The 15,558-nt window shown below is 30.8% G+C and overlaps 1 protein-coding gene across 3 annotated transcripts in view; it reads right to left on the bottom strand.

The window, feature by feature from the left end:
* The window catches only part of LOC111419964 (Eag-like K[+] channel), a 219,965-nt gene that overhangs the window by 39,168 nt on the left and 165,239 nt on the right, over positions 1–15,558 (bottom strand). For all 3 annotated transcript variants that reach the window (XM_071194571.1, XM_071194569.1, XM_071194570.1), the window contains exon 6: positions 13,558–13,804. In XM_071194571.1, the coding sequence (XP_071050672.1) occupies positions 13,558–13,804 (247 nt within the window). The remainder of the gene's footprint in view (positions 1–13,557; positions 13,805–15,558) is intronic.

A 15,558-nucleotide genomic window follows, 5' to 3' on the forward strand; every position in this document is an offset into this window, starting at 1 on the left:
TACTAGAAGAAGTCGTTAAGTTGCTGAAACCATTTGAACAGCTTACTAAAGAGTTTAGTACAGAATATTTCGTGTCTTCATCAAAAATAGTGGTATTGATAAATTCAATTAAAAACAAAGTTTACAATGACATCCAAAACGAAACATACAAAGATACCACAGCATACCAAATGGCAGAAATTCTTCAAATTTCTATTGAAAAACGTTTCAAAGCGAGCTTACAAGTATTCCTGTTCAGCCCTAATGGATCCTAGATTTAAATCTAGAATTTTATCTGAAGAAACCATAAAAATTGCAGAATTACAAAGGACCTTCAGGACATACAGCATTGTAACACCACTAATGCTGGCAGTTTTGAGCAATTGAGAAATGATGAGCCTGAAAAATGAGAAGAATCAGATCTGCTTTGGACACATTTTGATAATGAAGTATCAAAAATAAAAAAATTCATTTACCTCAACGATTGAATTAAAGCAATATATAGAAGAACCGTTACTAAATAGGAAAGATAACTCTTTGGAATTTTGGAAATGTCGAGAAAATATACAGGGTGATTCACATAAGAACCGACACAAAGCAGAGACATGTAGAGGACAATAAATTAAGATGATTTACCATAACTTATCTCTATACTAACTTGTACACCTGAGGAGTTATAGGCCTTCAAAGTTGGCTATTAAATTTTTAAAAAGTTCAATATCTTCGTAATACATTAAGGTAGAAAAACCAAATTTGGTGTACGGTATGAGTGTACCAAGGGTATTAATTGGTAGCAAAATGAAGTCAATTGAGGCATTTAAAATTAATTTTGACAGATTTTTTAACCTTTTGGCGGCCTTAATACTTTACTAATTCATTTCATGTGGAATTTAATTCTAAAACTTTTCTTACTCTTATTATTTTTTAAAAAACTTTGTCGTTTTCATAAAAAACTTAAATAACTAAAGACACTTAACTCCAGAGCATCTCAGAACTTATATATTTTTGAATTTTAATGGATATTTAGAATAAACATTTATAATTTTCCTTTTTGAAAATCTATTCTCTTTTGTTAAAGATATTTAATATATTTAAGACGTAATTTAATTTGTTTTTATTTCATCTTTTTTTTATTTTACACCCTTAATATGACTAATGACTACATATTTAGACGTCATATTATACTAATTTGCACGTATAATTTTAATATATACGCTTTATTAAATTATGTCCCAAGAATTGAATCCCAAGAAAAAAATAAGTACCTATGATGCAAGTAATCCGTAACCGCAGTGACTAAGTAACGAATGAATTCGAGAAAGAATCGGGAACTGTATCTACTTATTACACAGTACTAGTAGAACTATAGTTACTAAGAAGTAACGAATGAGTACGCGGTCAGTAATCGGTAACTGTGATTACTAACAAGTAACGAATGAGTAGATTTCTTACATCACTATTAATAAACATTTGTTTGTCACATCTTATTAATTTATTACCTATTTACTATATTAAGTTCGTGCGCTAAGCAAGTGCAATTAATTAAATTCGAATAAAAATCTTCATATTAGATGCAGCTTTTAAAATATATGCAGCTGCGTTTGACAGAATGAGTAAAATTTTATCATTCGGTAACGACTCCGGTAAGAAAAATGTGTTAATTCGCCATGAATAAATCTTGTTATTGTATTATTATTTGTTTTGCTTAATTTTTGAGTGCTTATTAGAAACCTTTTTGACGAATTTTCATCATTTAATAGTCCGAGTGTTAAATTTTGAATGTATCGTCCACATACATCTGTCGTTACGTCTACACATATCTATATGTAATTAATTCCAATAATATTTTTTAGATAACTTCTTTGTATACTGAACTCCCGCCTTCCTTCGTGTAACACAACTCTGAGGTGGATGAATTATTTTTGTAAACACGGTAGTATAACACATAGGAAAATGTTGATCGTGTAAGAATTTCTATTATTCAGAGTCTAACCCGGAAAACCAGACGCCAAGCTTTACCATTCCGAATTCCTCGCGGATGTTTAATAGACATTTTGAACAAAAATGAAGTTTCAGGACAGTTTTGTCAACAAGTAAAATTATTTCTATTCACAACCAAAAGGTGAGTCGTAATAAGACAGTTAACACAGCACATCTCGCTTTAAGAATTTGCTTCAAAAATTTTTAATCCCTCATCTTGACGAAATTAATATTAATACTGACAGAGATGTTGCCAGCAGAACTGAAAATACGGCAAGGAATTCCAACGACTTTCTGATTCCGATTTTCTCCAACGAGTAATTCCTCGCTCCCGAGACTTCTTCCTTGGGGCCATCTGAAGACTAAAGTATATGTAGACAAGATATCACTCCGAAGCCTTTTATATCAATTATTATCGCCGTAGTTTGATAAAAAGTTTATGATATATCTCTCAGGTGTTGTCTACAGGAGAGTGTAATTTTTCTAACTTTCATGAAATCATGTCCTGAAAAACTGTATCAAAGCTCTCATAGAAGCTAATTTCATAATTGTCGGGTATGCGTACGATTTCAGCATTCTTGTGAAAGCTAAACGCGTGAATGTACTCTTTATTAGAATATAAGTGATAATTACCTAAATAATCACCTAAAATGATATTTAAGTTTCTGATCTTGCAATTTTGTCTTCCGATTTGATTTTGACAGTTATTGAAATGTTGCTTATTTTGCTTTCAAAAGGCATAAATCCTTAAAAAAGGATAAATGAGATAATTCCACATTAACTAATTTATATTTTAGAGAGGAATTTTGTAGAAAGAAATATTAATGTAATTATTCGGAAAATTTTAAATACCAAAAAAATTACACTATCTTTTAAAAATAATGAAATTGAATATTATAAAAGCTGGAAAACTAAAAATAATAAGTTGAGAAGAGAGGATAGAAATAAAAAAGAAAGAAAAGAAGTAAAAAAGGAAAGAAGAAAGAAAATCATAGTATATCAAGTTAAGTGGAGAGAGGAAAGGAACGTGGAAAAGAAAAAAGAACTCGAGGAATTGATGGTGTTTTAATTTGGAGAATTGTTAAGCTAAGTTTTTTTCTTTTAATTACATTTAATTATTTTATTTTTCTTAAAAAAATTTAGATATATATATTTATATATATTCTAAATAAATTTATAAGGCACACCATACAATTATTGAATTGTGACAGTTATTGGACAGATTATTATTCAATTCCTAAATATAGTTTACGGTTTCGTTTCAACTCAAAATCGTTTCAACTTTTAATCAGTTTAGTGTTTCTAATCTCAAAAGGCAAACTATTTCAATGTCCAATAGCTGTCTACTTTTCTTAAAGGTTACCAAAAATGTCCAAAAGGCGATCATATGATCCCACACCCATGATGGCCGTTCAAGAAATGCAGAAAAGTAAATCTTCTCATGAGATTGCTAAGAAATATAATATGCCTAAATCAACCCTTGATTTTAAAGTCAAACATAAAGCACATAAAAAGAGTTTTGGTCTTATACCGTTTTAATTGAAAACGAGGAAAGTTGTTTAGTTTATCGGTTAAAGGAGATGGCTAATAGAGGTTTTCCTAGGAATAAAGAGAATATGATCTCTGAGCAAGCAAATGATAATATTCCTATTGAATCAAATTCTGATTACTATCAAAGTACAAAAGTACATATAATTGCAAATGTTACCATAAACCCAAATATAAATAATTCACCGATAACACCGCAATGAATTTAGACAAATCAATTAACCGATGCAATGTGGTTGAATAAAGTTTTTTTGAATAGAACGACAAAAAGATGAAAGCTTAATCAGAAAAAGAATAATTACACAAAAAAATATTAAACTGAAATGTTTTGTTTACGGCAAAACGTGTCAAAGTGTGAAAAATGTAAACATAGTTTCTATAAGAAATGCGTTCCAAATCATCTCATCGAATTCATATATACAGGGTGAGTCGAATACCGGAAATACTACACACCAAAATTTAACCTAACATCTCTTATACAAATGTCAGTGGTTTTCGAGGCACAGGGTGTTGAAAGTTAAATTCTTGTTGGGTGACTGGTGTAAATGTTCAAGTCAAGTTTTCGCGGTTATTTTTAACGTCTTAGTTGTAACGTTTAACTTCTTCAAAGTCACAGCCATTTTGGTTTATAAAAGATTTTAACCTGTTCGGTTTTACTTTGGAGTTAGAGAATAAGTTAAAGTTGGTTCATTGTTAACAAAAAATCCGTTTTTGACGCTTTTAGAAGTGATTAATGCTTGTGCTGTTTGAGCTGATTAAATCGCTTTCCATTTGTAAGTAGATTAATTTATTTTTAGATGTAAAATGAATGAATATATCATTATATGTTTCACTTGACACATCTGCTACATCCATATTCTCGTTTTCTAAGATTAGTCCATAAATGATATATCAAAATTTGAATGTAATTGAATGTAAATTTGAATGTAATTGAATGTAAATTTGAATGTGTTTCCTAACTTCAACCTTATACAACGAGACTCCTGACGATGGTCTAGGCCGAAACCGGTAAAGTGAATAAATTTATAAAATATATTGGAGTGTAAACATTGTTTATTTTTAAAAACACATATAATATACCAATATGGATGAATTTACCAATTAGATTTTGTTGTTCATTACCTTGTTCTCTTTTGTTCAGTAACCCTGATGAAGGAATAAAAAAGATTCCGAAAGCTTGGTATAGAAAAAAGAAGGCTGTTTTATTAAATGCTTGAAAAATTGGTCGCGTTTCCCGAGATTATTTTTTCCTCGTTCCTAACGTGTAGCGACTGTTACTCTTTTTCTATTAACATTTCCAGATGGGATTTTTGGAGGAGATCCGTGAGTCTTACGACCCACGAGCTGCTGCCCTTGTGAAGACAAGGTTAACCTTAAACAACAAATTGGCCAGGTATAGCAACAGGGTTCATTTTCTCGAGAAGTGTCGAAGACATGGTGTTTCACCATCACACATTCTGAATGGTTTGAAGAACGTTCAACTACTTATGAATGAATCAAGATCCTCACTAGGAGGATCGATAATTTCCAGTTAAAGTTGGGAACGAGAATTTTGAAATTAAAAATATTCATTTCGATGTTAAAAAGATTGAAAATATCATAAAAGAGTTGAGTCGTGAGCTAACTAATGTTTTGCCTGTACACATTTTGACAAAATTTGAACTTAATTAGACTTACAGTTTCTTATAATAAAGTTTTTCGTAGTGTGAAGTTGGCTAATATCAATAAATTTAATAAACTGCAGAATCAATGTAAATTTGAAAAAATAGCTGGGAATAATGATGGTTGGTTTGTTAATATGAGTGATGTGGAGGTTCCTGTTGTAGTTAAAGATTTTTTTATCTTTGGGTCCGAAGTTTGGGATTATTTCACTCGACTTCTGTCTCAGTTCCTAAATTAATAGCTGATATTGAGAATGTAATTAGAATTGCACCACGTAATGAACAGAATGTAAAAAGAGCTAGATGTACGAATATTCTAACTAAATTTTTAAGAAAAAAGATCAAAATAATGTAGTTAAAGCATTATACTAGTAAAGCTTATTGTGTTACGAAAACCTATCTGAAAACTGAAAGAGAAGACCCTTTGTTAATTTTAAAAGCTGATAAGGGCCAGATAACCGTGGCAATGAATCGGTCAGTATATGTGCGGAAGTCGTTAAATTTGTTCAATGATCAATCAACTTATGTGGTTCTCCCACGAGATCCTACTACACCATTCAAAACAAAAATAATAAATTTTCAAAGTTGTTACTTGAAAGGGATTGAGAAACCTATTTACAACAGGTTAATTTGCCACAATGGTATTATTCCTAAATACTACGGCCTTCCAAAGATCCATAAACGAGATTGTCCCTTGAGACCTATTATTTCCTTCGTTGGCTCACCCACGTATGAGTTGTCTAATTTTGTGGCTCGTATTCTGAATGAAGCGTTCAGAGAGAGAACTTCGTATAACATTAAAGACACTTTCATCTTTGTTGACGAAATGAAATGGAGAACCTTACCTTCTAATTTTGTGTTGGTCTCTTTGGATGTTGTCTTTTTGTTTACTGATATTCCCTTATCGTAGGTAAAACAAATCATAACTGATAATTGGGACATCGTATAACCAGTAACCCAAATCGACAGAGACCTTTTTATTGAGATAATAACCTTCCTCTTTGAAGCTTCTATTTTTTCCTTTGATGGAAAGATTTATAGTCAGAAATTTGGCACCCTTATGGGTAGTCCCTCGCCAGTATTTATTTGTTGGATCAATGTATCCCTTCACTTGATTTTACTTTTCCTATCATTTTTAAGTATGTTGATGATATCATTTGCTCAGTTCCTTCCGATTCCGTGGACACTGTCCTCAGAGTTTTCAATAGCTTTGATCAACACCTTCAGTTCACTGTAGAGACAGAGGTTGGGTCATGAGTCCCCTTTCATGATACCAGGGTTATACGTGAACCCAACAAAAACGTCATTTTGAATTGGTAAGTGTAACCCACTTACTCTGGGAGATACATTAGTTGTCATTCCAACCACCCTATTAATCAAAAAATCAATGTTGTCGTGGCAATGTGTCACAGAGTAAAATTGATCTCTAATGAACGGTTCCTTAAAGAACACCTAAAAAGGCTTCATAATATTTTCTTAAATAACGGTTATCTTCATGGTCTCTTGTTACTCAATCATAACAATAATTTTCTGTTAATCTCAATAATGCCGACAAACCTAACGGTTCTCAAGAGAACCTCTCAAGTTTTCCCAATTTTAGATATGTAAAGATCCCATTCGTTCCTAACTTAACACCTCAGTTGATGTCTGTTCTGAAGACTGACTCTATAAAATTTGCAAAATTCAATAGTAGACTTCTTTCTTGTTTGTTCTCTAAAACTAATGATTCTGTTCCCCTTCTAGCCCAGTCTTACGTAATTTACAGAATACCTTGTAATAATTGCAATGGTGCATATATCGGTACCACTACACAGTATCTTTCGAATAGAATTAACCAACATAAAAGGGATTGCGTAGCTGGAAATGAGAGAAAAAGTGAGTGGCCCATTATGTTAATGAGGGTCATAATTTCGATTTTAACAATACAACTATCATAGATAGGGAACAGATATGCCAAAATAGGTTATTTTTAGAGATGGTCTATATTAACAAAGAAATAAAATCCGTCAACTTTAGAACTGATATCGATAATTTAAGCCAGCCATACTCAACCTGCGGCCCTGTCAACTGTTCCTTGCGGCCCGCAACACACAATGTATAAAAGGTGATTTTAAAAAAAATAAATTTTATGGAATAATATACAGAATTATTCGGACCACTCGTACCACCCTTTTTATACCGAAATGATAAGTCATAGAAAGTTGAAATAAAACATTCTTAATCTCCTTGTATAAATAAAAATATGCAACGAAACAATAGATACGCTTCCTACGCTTGCTGTACGCAGGGACTTCTCCAACGACTGACTCCGCGCTGAGCTAGCATTAAAATGTTAGGTCTGTCCTAACGTGTTGATTTGTTTAGTTGGGTAATACCTTTTACGCGTGGTGGTTTTGTTTTATTATTTGAAGTGTTTATTACGGAAAACGAGTGTAACGTACTTTTGACTGTTGTAACATATTGTTTGTTATAATTTTTAATTATAATAATGGCGAGAAAATCTTCAAAACGAAAAATTTTGGACGAAAATAGAGCGTTTCAAGACAATTGGGAAGATGAATATTTTGTTGTTGCAAATAAACATGGTTCGGCAACATGTTTGATTTGTCGTGAAAGTATTATATTAAAAAAATATAATATTGTTCGTCATTATACTACGAAACACAAATCATTCGATGATACATTTTCTCACGGCTCTTTAATAAGATGCGAAAAGTTGACTTTTTTGAAAAAGTTTTTGAAAAATTTGTTATATACTTGGTAAACACATGAAACCATTTACCGATGCAGAGGTTGTGAAGGAATGTTTCCTTAGTGCTTCCAATATATTATTTGATAAGTTTAGTAATAAAAATCAAATAATATCTCAAATAAAAAACATGCAGCTCTCTGATTCTACCTGCGTTAGACGTATTGAAGATATTTCAAAATACATTTCTGATCGCGTCATAGAAGAAATAGAAAATTGTAAATATTTTAGTTTGGCTTTTGATTCTAGCACCGATATTTCATCAACAGCACAATGTTCCGTTTTCGTTAGGTATTGTACCGAAGAAAATTATATTTACGAAGATTTTTTTAAATTTCTTCCTATGAAGAATCAAACCAGAGGCACTGACTATCTCGATATTATTAGTACTTTTCTGGAGAACAATAATATTGATGTAAAAAAATTGGTTTGCGTGTGCACGGATGGATGCCCTTCAATGATAGGATCCGAAAAAGGTTTTGTTTCCCTATTGAAAAAGAAATACAAATCTCTTATCCTTTCACTGTATCATTCACCAAGAGAACTTAGCAGCACGTATCTCCATTGCCGAAATAGACGCCGTGATGAAGACCGTAATAAGTATAGTGAATTATATTCGAGCACGAGAACTGAACCACAGGAAATTTAAAAGTCTTTTAGAAGAAATGAATTGTAATTACAATGACATTCCTTTACATACCTCGGTGCGATGGCTAAGTAGAGGAAAAGTTCTGGAACGGTTTTTTTCTTTAAGGCAAAACATTATTTTGTTTTTGCCACAAAACTATAAAATTTACAATGAACTGGAAAATAATGGATGGTGGTGTCTTTTAGCTTTCCTGTGCGACATCACAGATAAACTTAATGAGCTCAATCGCAGCTTACAGGGGGAAAATAAAATTATTTCGCAGATGGCGAATAAAGTATTTGCTTTTGAAGAAAAATTAAAGATCTATTACGAAGAAATGCAGAACCAAATATCACGTAACTTTCCAACCATAATAAAAGCTGGTATACATATTTCTCAAGAAAATTATATGATGTTTGTTAATTATTTAGCTGCCTTATCCAATGAGTTTAAGAGCAGATTTCAGGATTTACGTTATATCAAGAATTCTCTGTTGCTTATGGAAAATCCTTGGCACTTAGAAACAACAAGTGTAACACAATTAGCATCTTTTGGATGTGATTATGCAAAGATATTTGATGAATATATCGAATTTAAGAACGATACAAGTTTGGAACCTATTTTTAAAGAAAAAAGAGAAGGTCAGGAGTACAATGAGTTTTGGAGAGTAGTACCAGAAAAATATAAACATTTACAAAAGTGTGCCCTTTTACTGCTCACGTTGTTCGCATCAACGTATATTTGTGAATCATCATTTTCAAAAATGAAATATGCGAAGAACATTTACAGAAATAGACTTACTGATTCTCATCTTGATGATGTATTGAGGATAGCATGTACCAATTACAAACCCGATTTGTCTCAAGTAGTAAAAAATTGTCACAGTATCAAAAATCACATTAATTATTTTTTGTGTAAAAATAATATTATAACGGTAACAAATAAATATTGTAAAAAATACATTCGTTTTTTATTGTGTAAAATACTATTACATTATGTATATAATGATGCGGCCCGCGTAACTTACCAAATATAGGTATGTGGCCCTAAAGAAAAAAAGGTTGAGTATGGCTGATTTAAGCTCAATTTATAGTTACCTTCTATCCAATAATAGGCAGTCTCAAGATAAATCCAATGTTAATGAAACATCTAAAGACATATTATCGTTTATCGATTTGACGTAGGTTTTGATATTTTATACTTTTTAACATTGTATATATTTTTTAAATTTTTGTGTTTTGTATTTTATTTTTGAAAATTGTTGCGCAGCGTCTCTGTTGGGTGACTGGTGCAAATTTTCAAGTCAAGATTTTGCGGTTTTTATTTTCAACGTCTTAGTTGTAACGTTTAACTTCTTCAAAGTCACAGCCATTTTGGTTTATAAAAGATTTTAACGTGTTCGGTTTTATTTTGAAGTTAGAGAATAAGTTAAAGTTGGTTCATTGTTAACAAAAAATCAGTTTTTGACACTTTTAGAGGTGATTAATGCTTGTGCTGATTGAAAAAAGGTCCCAAGGTACTCTTATTTAAATTGTCTAAGTCTATCGGTTTTCGAATTATTTACTTTTAAATGTTTAAATGTATTTTTTCTTCTAAAACTTTTATTTTTTAACATAAGTAAAGTTGGCTTATATTTCCGCTCATGTTTCGACAATTGCTTGTTAATTGTCAACATTGATCTAATTTCCGTGTGCAATAATCATTTTTACCAACAATAAAGTTATTACTAATTTGAACGATTACCAATTTTCCACGACATAATGAGTTTTCTAATAGTGAGAAATCCAAATTTAAATCCACTGGATTTTTGAATATGGTCACAATATTCTATTGTTATTAATTAATTGTTATTGTTATCGATTATTATCGTTACTAATTGCTATAGTTACTGTGTTATTGATTTTAAATGTTAACCTTAAAATTACTTTGAAACAATTAAAAGCAGATAACTTGGAAACCAGTAGACTTAGACAATGTAAGCAAGTAAATTTTTTTTATAAAAATGTTCTGATATAAGGGTACTAAAATTTTACGTCATCGTAAAGAGAAAAAAAATCTCTATCAAATGAGCCTAACGAAAGGGTACATTGCCATTTAAAAAAACTTCAAGTGTTATTCGTTGTTCATTTGTTTTCTGAAATAAAAGCTAATAAAAAATAATAATAATAATGCTGTCTTATTATAAATAAAATATTAAACAACTTTTGTATAAAATGTTTTTTTTTATAAAGTTGATACCTACCAAGATATACATAATGGGCACCCTGTATATACAGGAAGGTTCTTTACTATCATCTTTACTATCATGTAGTACATGCTAGTAACACAATTTTTTATATAAACATAGGGTCGCAACTCTTTTGTTTTCGAGCTACGAGTGATTAAAGTTGAGCCAAAAATTTACATTTTGTTTTGTATTTCGGCTGTAAGTAAACCATAGAATTTGAAACTTCGTACGTATTTACTAGTGGTTAAGACCTTATTTTCAAGCATACCTAAAACTTCCTTAGCACCCTCTAAGGGGATGAAATTCACCACAACTTTGATTTTTTTTAATCAGTATTGGGCATCAAAAATATACTCAGGTGATATTTTTTAAACAATTTATTTATTTTTTTTTTGATTTTTTTTATAAGAACTTTTTAACGTTATGGAATATTAACATAAAAAAATATATATATGGGTTGTAAAGCTCATACTTTAGTGGTACTTTTTTGTCTTTTTAGTATTTTCGTTAAAGTTAATAGTTTCCGTGTAAAAAAATAAAATATCGTGTCATGTACCGCTATGTACCGCCATGTGTAGCTAAAATTATTCTAAAAGTTGGCTCTGAGAACTTGTAAAATTCATTTATCGTGAATCCTCATAATTGTTGATGATTATTAATAATTTTTGACTGTTATTAAGCAAGAGTATCAATTTTTTAATATTGTTTAAAATAACGTAAGACATCTTATTTATGGTTTTTCTTATAAAAATCACAATTAATTGGTGTTATTTAATTAGTACCAGATCCTAGTAAGTGCACAACTTCCATAACCAGTCATAAAGAAAAATTTTTATAATATTTATAATAGTTATATATTTATAATATTTTATTTTTTTACACAAAAACTTATCTTTAAGGAAAAAACTAAAGAGACAAAAAAGTACCAATTATAAATAAGCTTTACAGCCCATATTTTTTTATGTTAATATTCCATGGCGTTAAAAAATTGTAATAAAAAAATCAAAGGGGTTGTGAATTTAATCTCAGTAGTACATAGATACAAAATTTCAAATTTTACGGTTTATTTCTACCCGAAATAAAAGATAAAATGTAAATTTTTGGCCCAACTTTGACAGCTCATAACTCGAAAACAAAAGAGTTGCGACCCTATGTTTTTATAAAAAACTTGTGTTATTTTGGCAAGTACTACGTCCTAGTAAAGTTTCCCGATTAAAAACTGAACCACCCTGTATATCCTGATGACGCCGATATTTATCTATGCCATAATTGTTACAGAGAAGAGACGATGAGTTCAGGAAATGAGCTTTATAAGGACTCATCTGATGAAGATTTATTGAATACAGTTAGAACAACATAAAACTGGCCAAGATAAGAACATTAATAATCAGTATTTACTGATATTGCAAGGATAAGTAAGATATCAGTAAGATAAGAAATAACAGAACGACGACAAAATACAACTTGAAGAATTGAATGGAGATGAAAAATTATACAATGAGTAAATACGTGAAATGAAAAAAATATATCCCAAATAAGCACGTTGTGTGTATAATATCAAATTTCAGCAGTAATGTATAATAATTAACATATGTCCAATAACTGTAACATTGCCGCCCAATAACTATAATAAGTCCAATGTCTGTAATTATTACAATAAATAGTTACAAATGTAATTGGTGCTTTCAGTATTATCTACGAAATCAAATAAGTTACTACATTCATGCAAATGTCTAGAGGAATAATATAAAACGCGCAAATTTAAATTACTATTTTTTAAGCAAGAATCATTTAAGAAAAAAGACCTTAACTGTCCAATAACTGTATTGTGTACCTTATAACCGAATAATTAATTTATATAATAAAATAATTAATTTAAGTTGTTATTAAAGGTTAATAAAGTAGAATGTATTAATAGTAGTAGTAATAGTGTAGAATCTTGAGAGTCTCATGTTATAAGTATATAAAAAAAATCTATAAGCAGTAAGATGATGCAATAAGATCTGTTAAGCGTGACAATAAGTCTGAAAGAAGATAGCGTATCACACACGTTTTCGTTCTCGAGCACTCCTCTGAGTGAAATACCCGCCTTTGATAATTTCTTAAACTGGAGCTTACGTGCTGTGTACCAGGGTACAAATACTCCTCTTTTTTACATATAAAGAACTCGAGAATGCTAATACTAGTTTTGAAATTATTGCACTATATGAAAAGATTCATTTTTCAGAAGAAAATTTCGTACAATAAAGCATTTTTATATTTATATTTATTTTGGTCTTATTCCTCTAATAATAATATGTAGTAATAAAATACTTGACAGGAAATTTTTTCTCCTTAAAATTTTATTTAATGTACCTAATTAAAAAAAAATAGAATTTTAAATTCATTTTTTATAAACCGATTCTCCGTAATTCACTTATTTGACTTTAAGAGGATAATTTTAATGCAGTTTCGCTTGGTCCAACGTGAAATGAAGTTAATCTCCTTAATCCACTTTTTCGGATAGAAAATTCTAATCTTTCCTTTTCCGACTTCATTTTCATGAAAGTACGGAAACTTCCATTCTGTACTTACTACAAAAATAGACAGAAATAAAACAGTCTTAATTCAATTAGTTAAGTGTTACGAGACATCAATTATCAACCCCGTTTTAACCTTTGGTAAACAAATCGATCAAGAATTCTTACGATCTTTACCAGTTAACTGATGATTTGCATCTTAATAATTTTCGATTAATAATCAATCTTTAATAAAAATAAGAAAAAAATTATTCATTATTACCTACCTATAAAAAATAACGCTTCGACTATCACATCGACAACATGAGTGGGACGTTGTCCGTCAGTTTGTAGTAAACTTGCCACAAAACTTGCGTTATACGGAACGACGACGGCGACGTAAAATGTTGCCATTAACATTAACCAATCCCAGCAACTTTTAAACATTCCATAATGCGATAAAATGTAACGACTTTTTTTTACTGCTGCTGTTTTGTATTCTGGTAAAGGTGTCGTTGGCGAGCTTAATAAATTCTGTAATAGAGTAAAGAAGGGTGAGATGGCGAATGGGTGGTGTAGCAGGTCAGATGGCGAGGAACATTTAATATGCATGTTCGTCGACATTTCATCCACTGCATCAAACAATCGCTACCTCTCTTTTATAGTTAATAAAAAAATAAAGTACAATACACAACATCTTATATTTTTAATGATCTTAGTAATAAGTTTTTTGTAAGTGAATAGTTGCTCTCGCAATAATAGCAGTTATTAATGAAGGTGCTCGGTTGATATTCAGGATCTAGTTTGAGAAGTAATTAGAAATCGCCAGCAGCGCAATACTGCAAATTACCAGCTGCCCTGGGAGAAATGGTATTGGCATTTGCTTCGTACTAAATGAATAATATCGTCTCTGTAGCGGTTTCGTCGTCATTCCGTTTGGCCACTACTCTTGACAACTTTCAATATTCTCGAAAGTAAATTCTTGTTACCGTCTGAAACTAGATAACATATACATTCATAACCTACATTCATGATTGTACTTTCCCATCTACGACGCAACTATTTTCGTTTAATTTGTTGGATGTAAATATGTCGATCAATCTTTGCTTTGATCTATAAAAATTTTAATATATGTATAATAATGTTACTAGAATCTCATTACAGCATTGGATGCTGTAAGAAGTTTCATTACTGCACCCGTTGGAGTACTGTAATAGCTTTCATTACCGTCGCGAATTACAAAAAGGATATTAAAGTATCTCGATAAAAATGAATGACATGTACGTAAAGAGCAATAGGCTAATCCTTCAAGTTTAATTTAGCTAACTAAATTCAGCCTAACATGGTGTGGTTAAGAATGTTGCAGAAGCAGTACCATACGTAACTCGGTAGATTCATTTCTCCAAAGAATACGTTGAAACTTGATATGTTCTTCACGAACATTTACTTATCGAAACATATTTTCTAAATCTTAATATAATCGAAAACAATTTGTTTTGTATTACTGGTCCAACCAATAACGTATCGTTTACTCTTACTGCACTACTCTTTTTTTCACTACTCTTACTTTGGTTGTTGAGCTAAAGGCTTTGAATGGGTGATAGGGAATGTATTAATAATGTTCATTTTTTAGTTAATTTAACTTTTTATTGTTTAAATCGTCAACTCGTTTTATATGCACTAATTTTTCATACTACACCATAAATCGTGTATAGCCTTCCTTCAAGATTGACTTAATCACCTCTCCAAACTTTGAAACCGATTCAATGTTTCTGGTAAATTATTTTCCAACTGCTCCTTCATTTCATCCAAGGGTGATGCTACAGTATAACGGCAATTGTCATCTCTGGTGGTATACTTGATGAAGTCTTGTTCACACTTATTTTCTTCTGAAGGAGGTAATCATTCAGAAGGGCATTCGTCTAATGTCCAAAATCGTTGTAGTTCATTATGTAAATCCACCGTGTTACTCAGACTTAAATTGCACAAGGTATTTATCTTATCTTGGTAATATAGAAGATTTCGGCACCAATGAGCAAATCAATTTCACCCGGTGGCGTATACCATTTTGGATCGGCTAATTTTATTCCCATAGGAATTTTCAGTTCTTGTTTATTCAACCTTATGGTTGGAATTTTTTCTGTTAAGCGATTTAATATCAAAAATTATTATCAAGTCACTTGATAGTTAGTATATTTTGATTTTATGCTCAAATTAGTTTGTTTGGATACTTTGGAAGTAGCCTGATTAAGAGCCGGTTGTACAATATACCGATAAACTTCCCGACA

Source organism: Onthophagus taurus, chromosome 2 (assembly GCF_036711975.1).
Source record: "Onthophagus taurus isolate NC chromosome 2, IU_Otau_3.0, whole genome shotgun sequence".
NCBI lineage: Eukaryota > Metazoa > Arthropoda > Insecta > Coleoptera > Scarabaeidae > Onthophagus > Onthophagus taurus.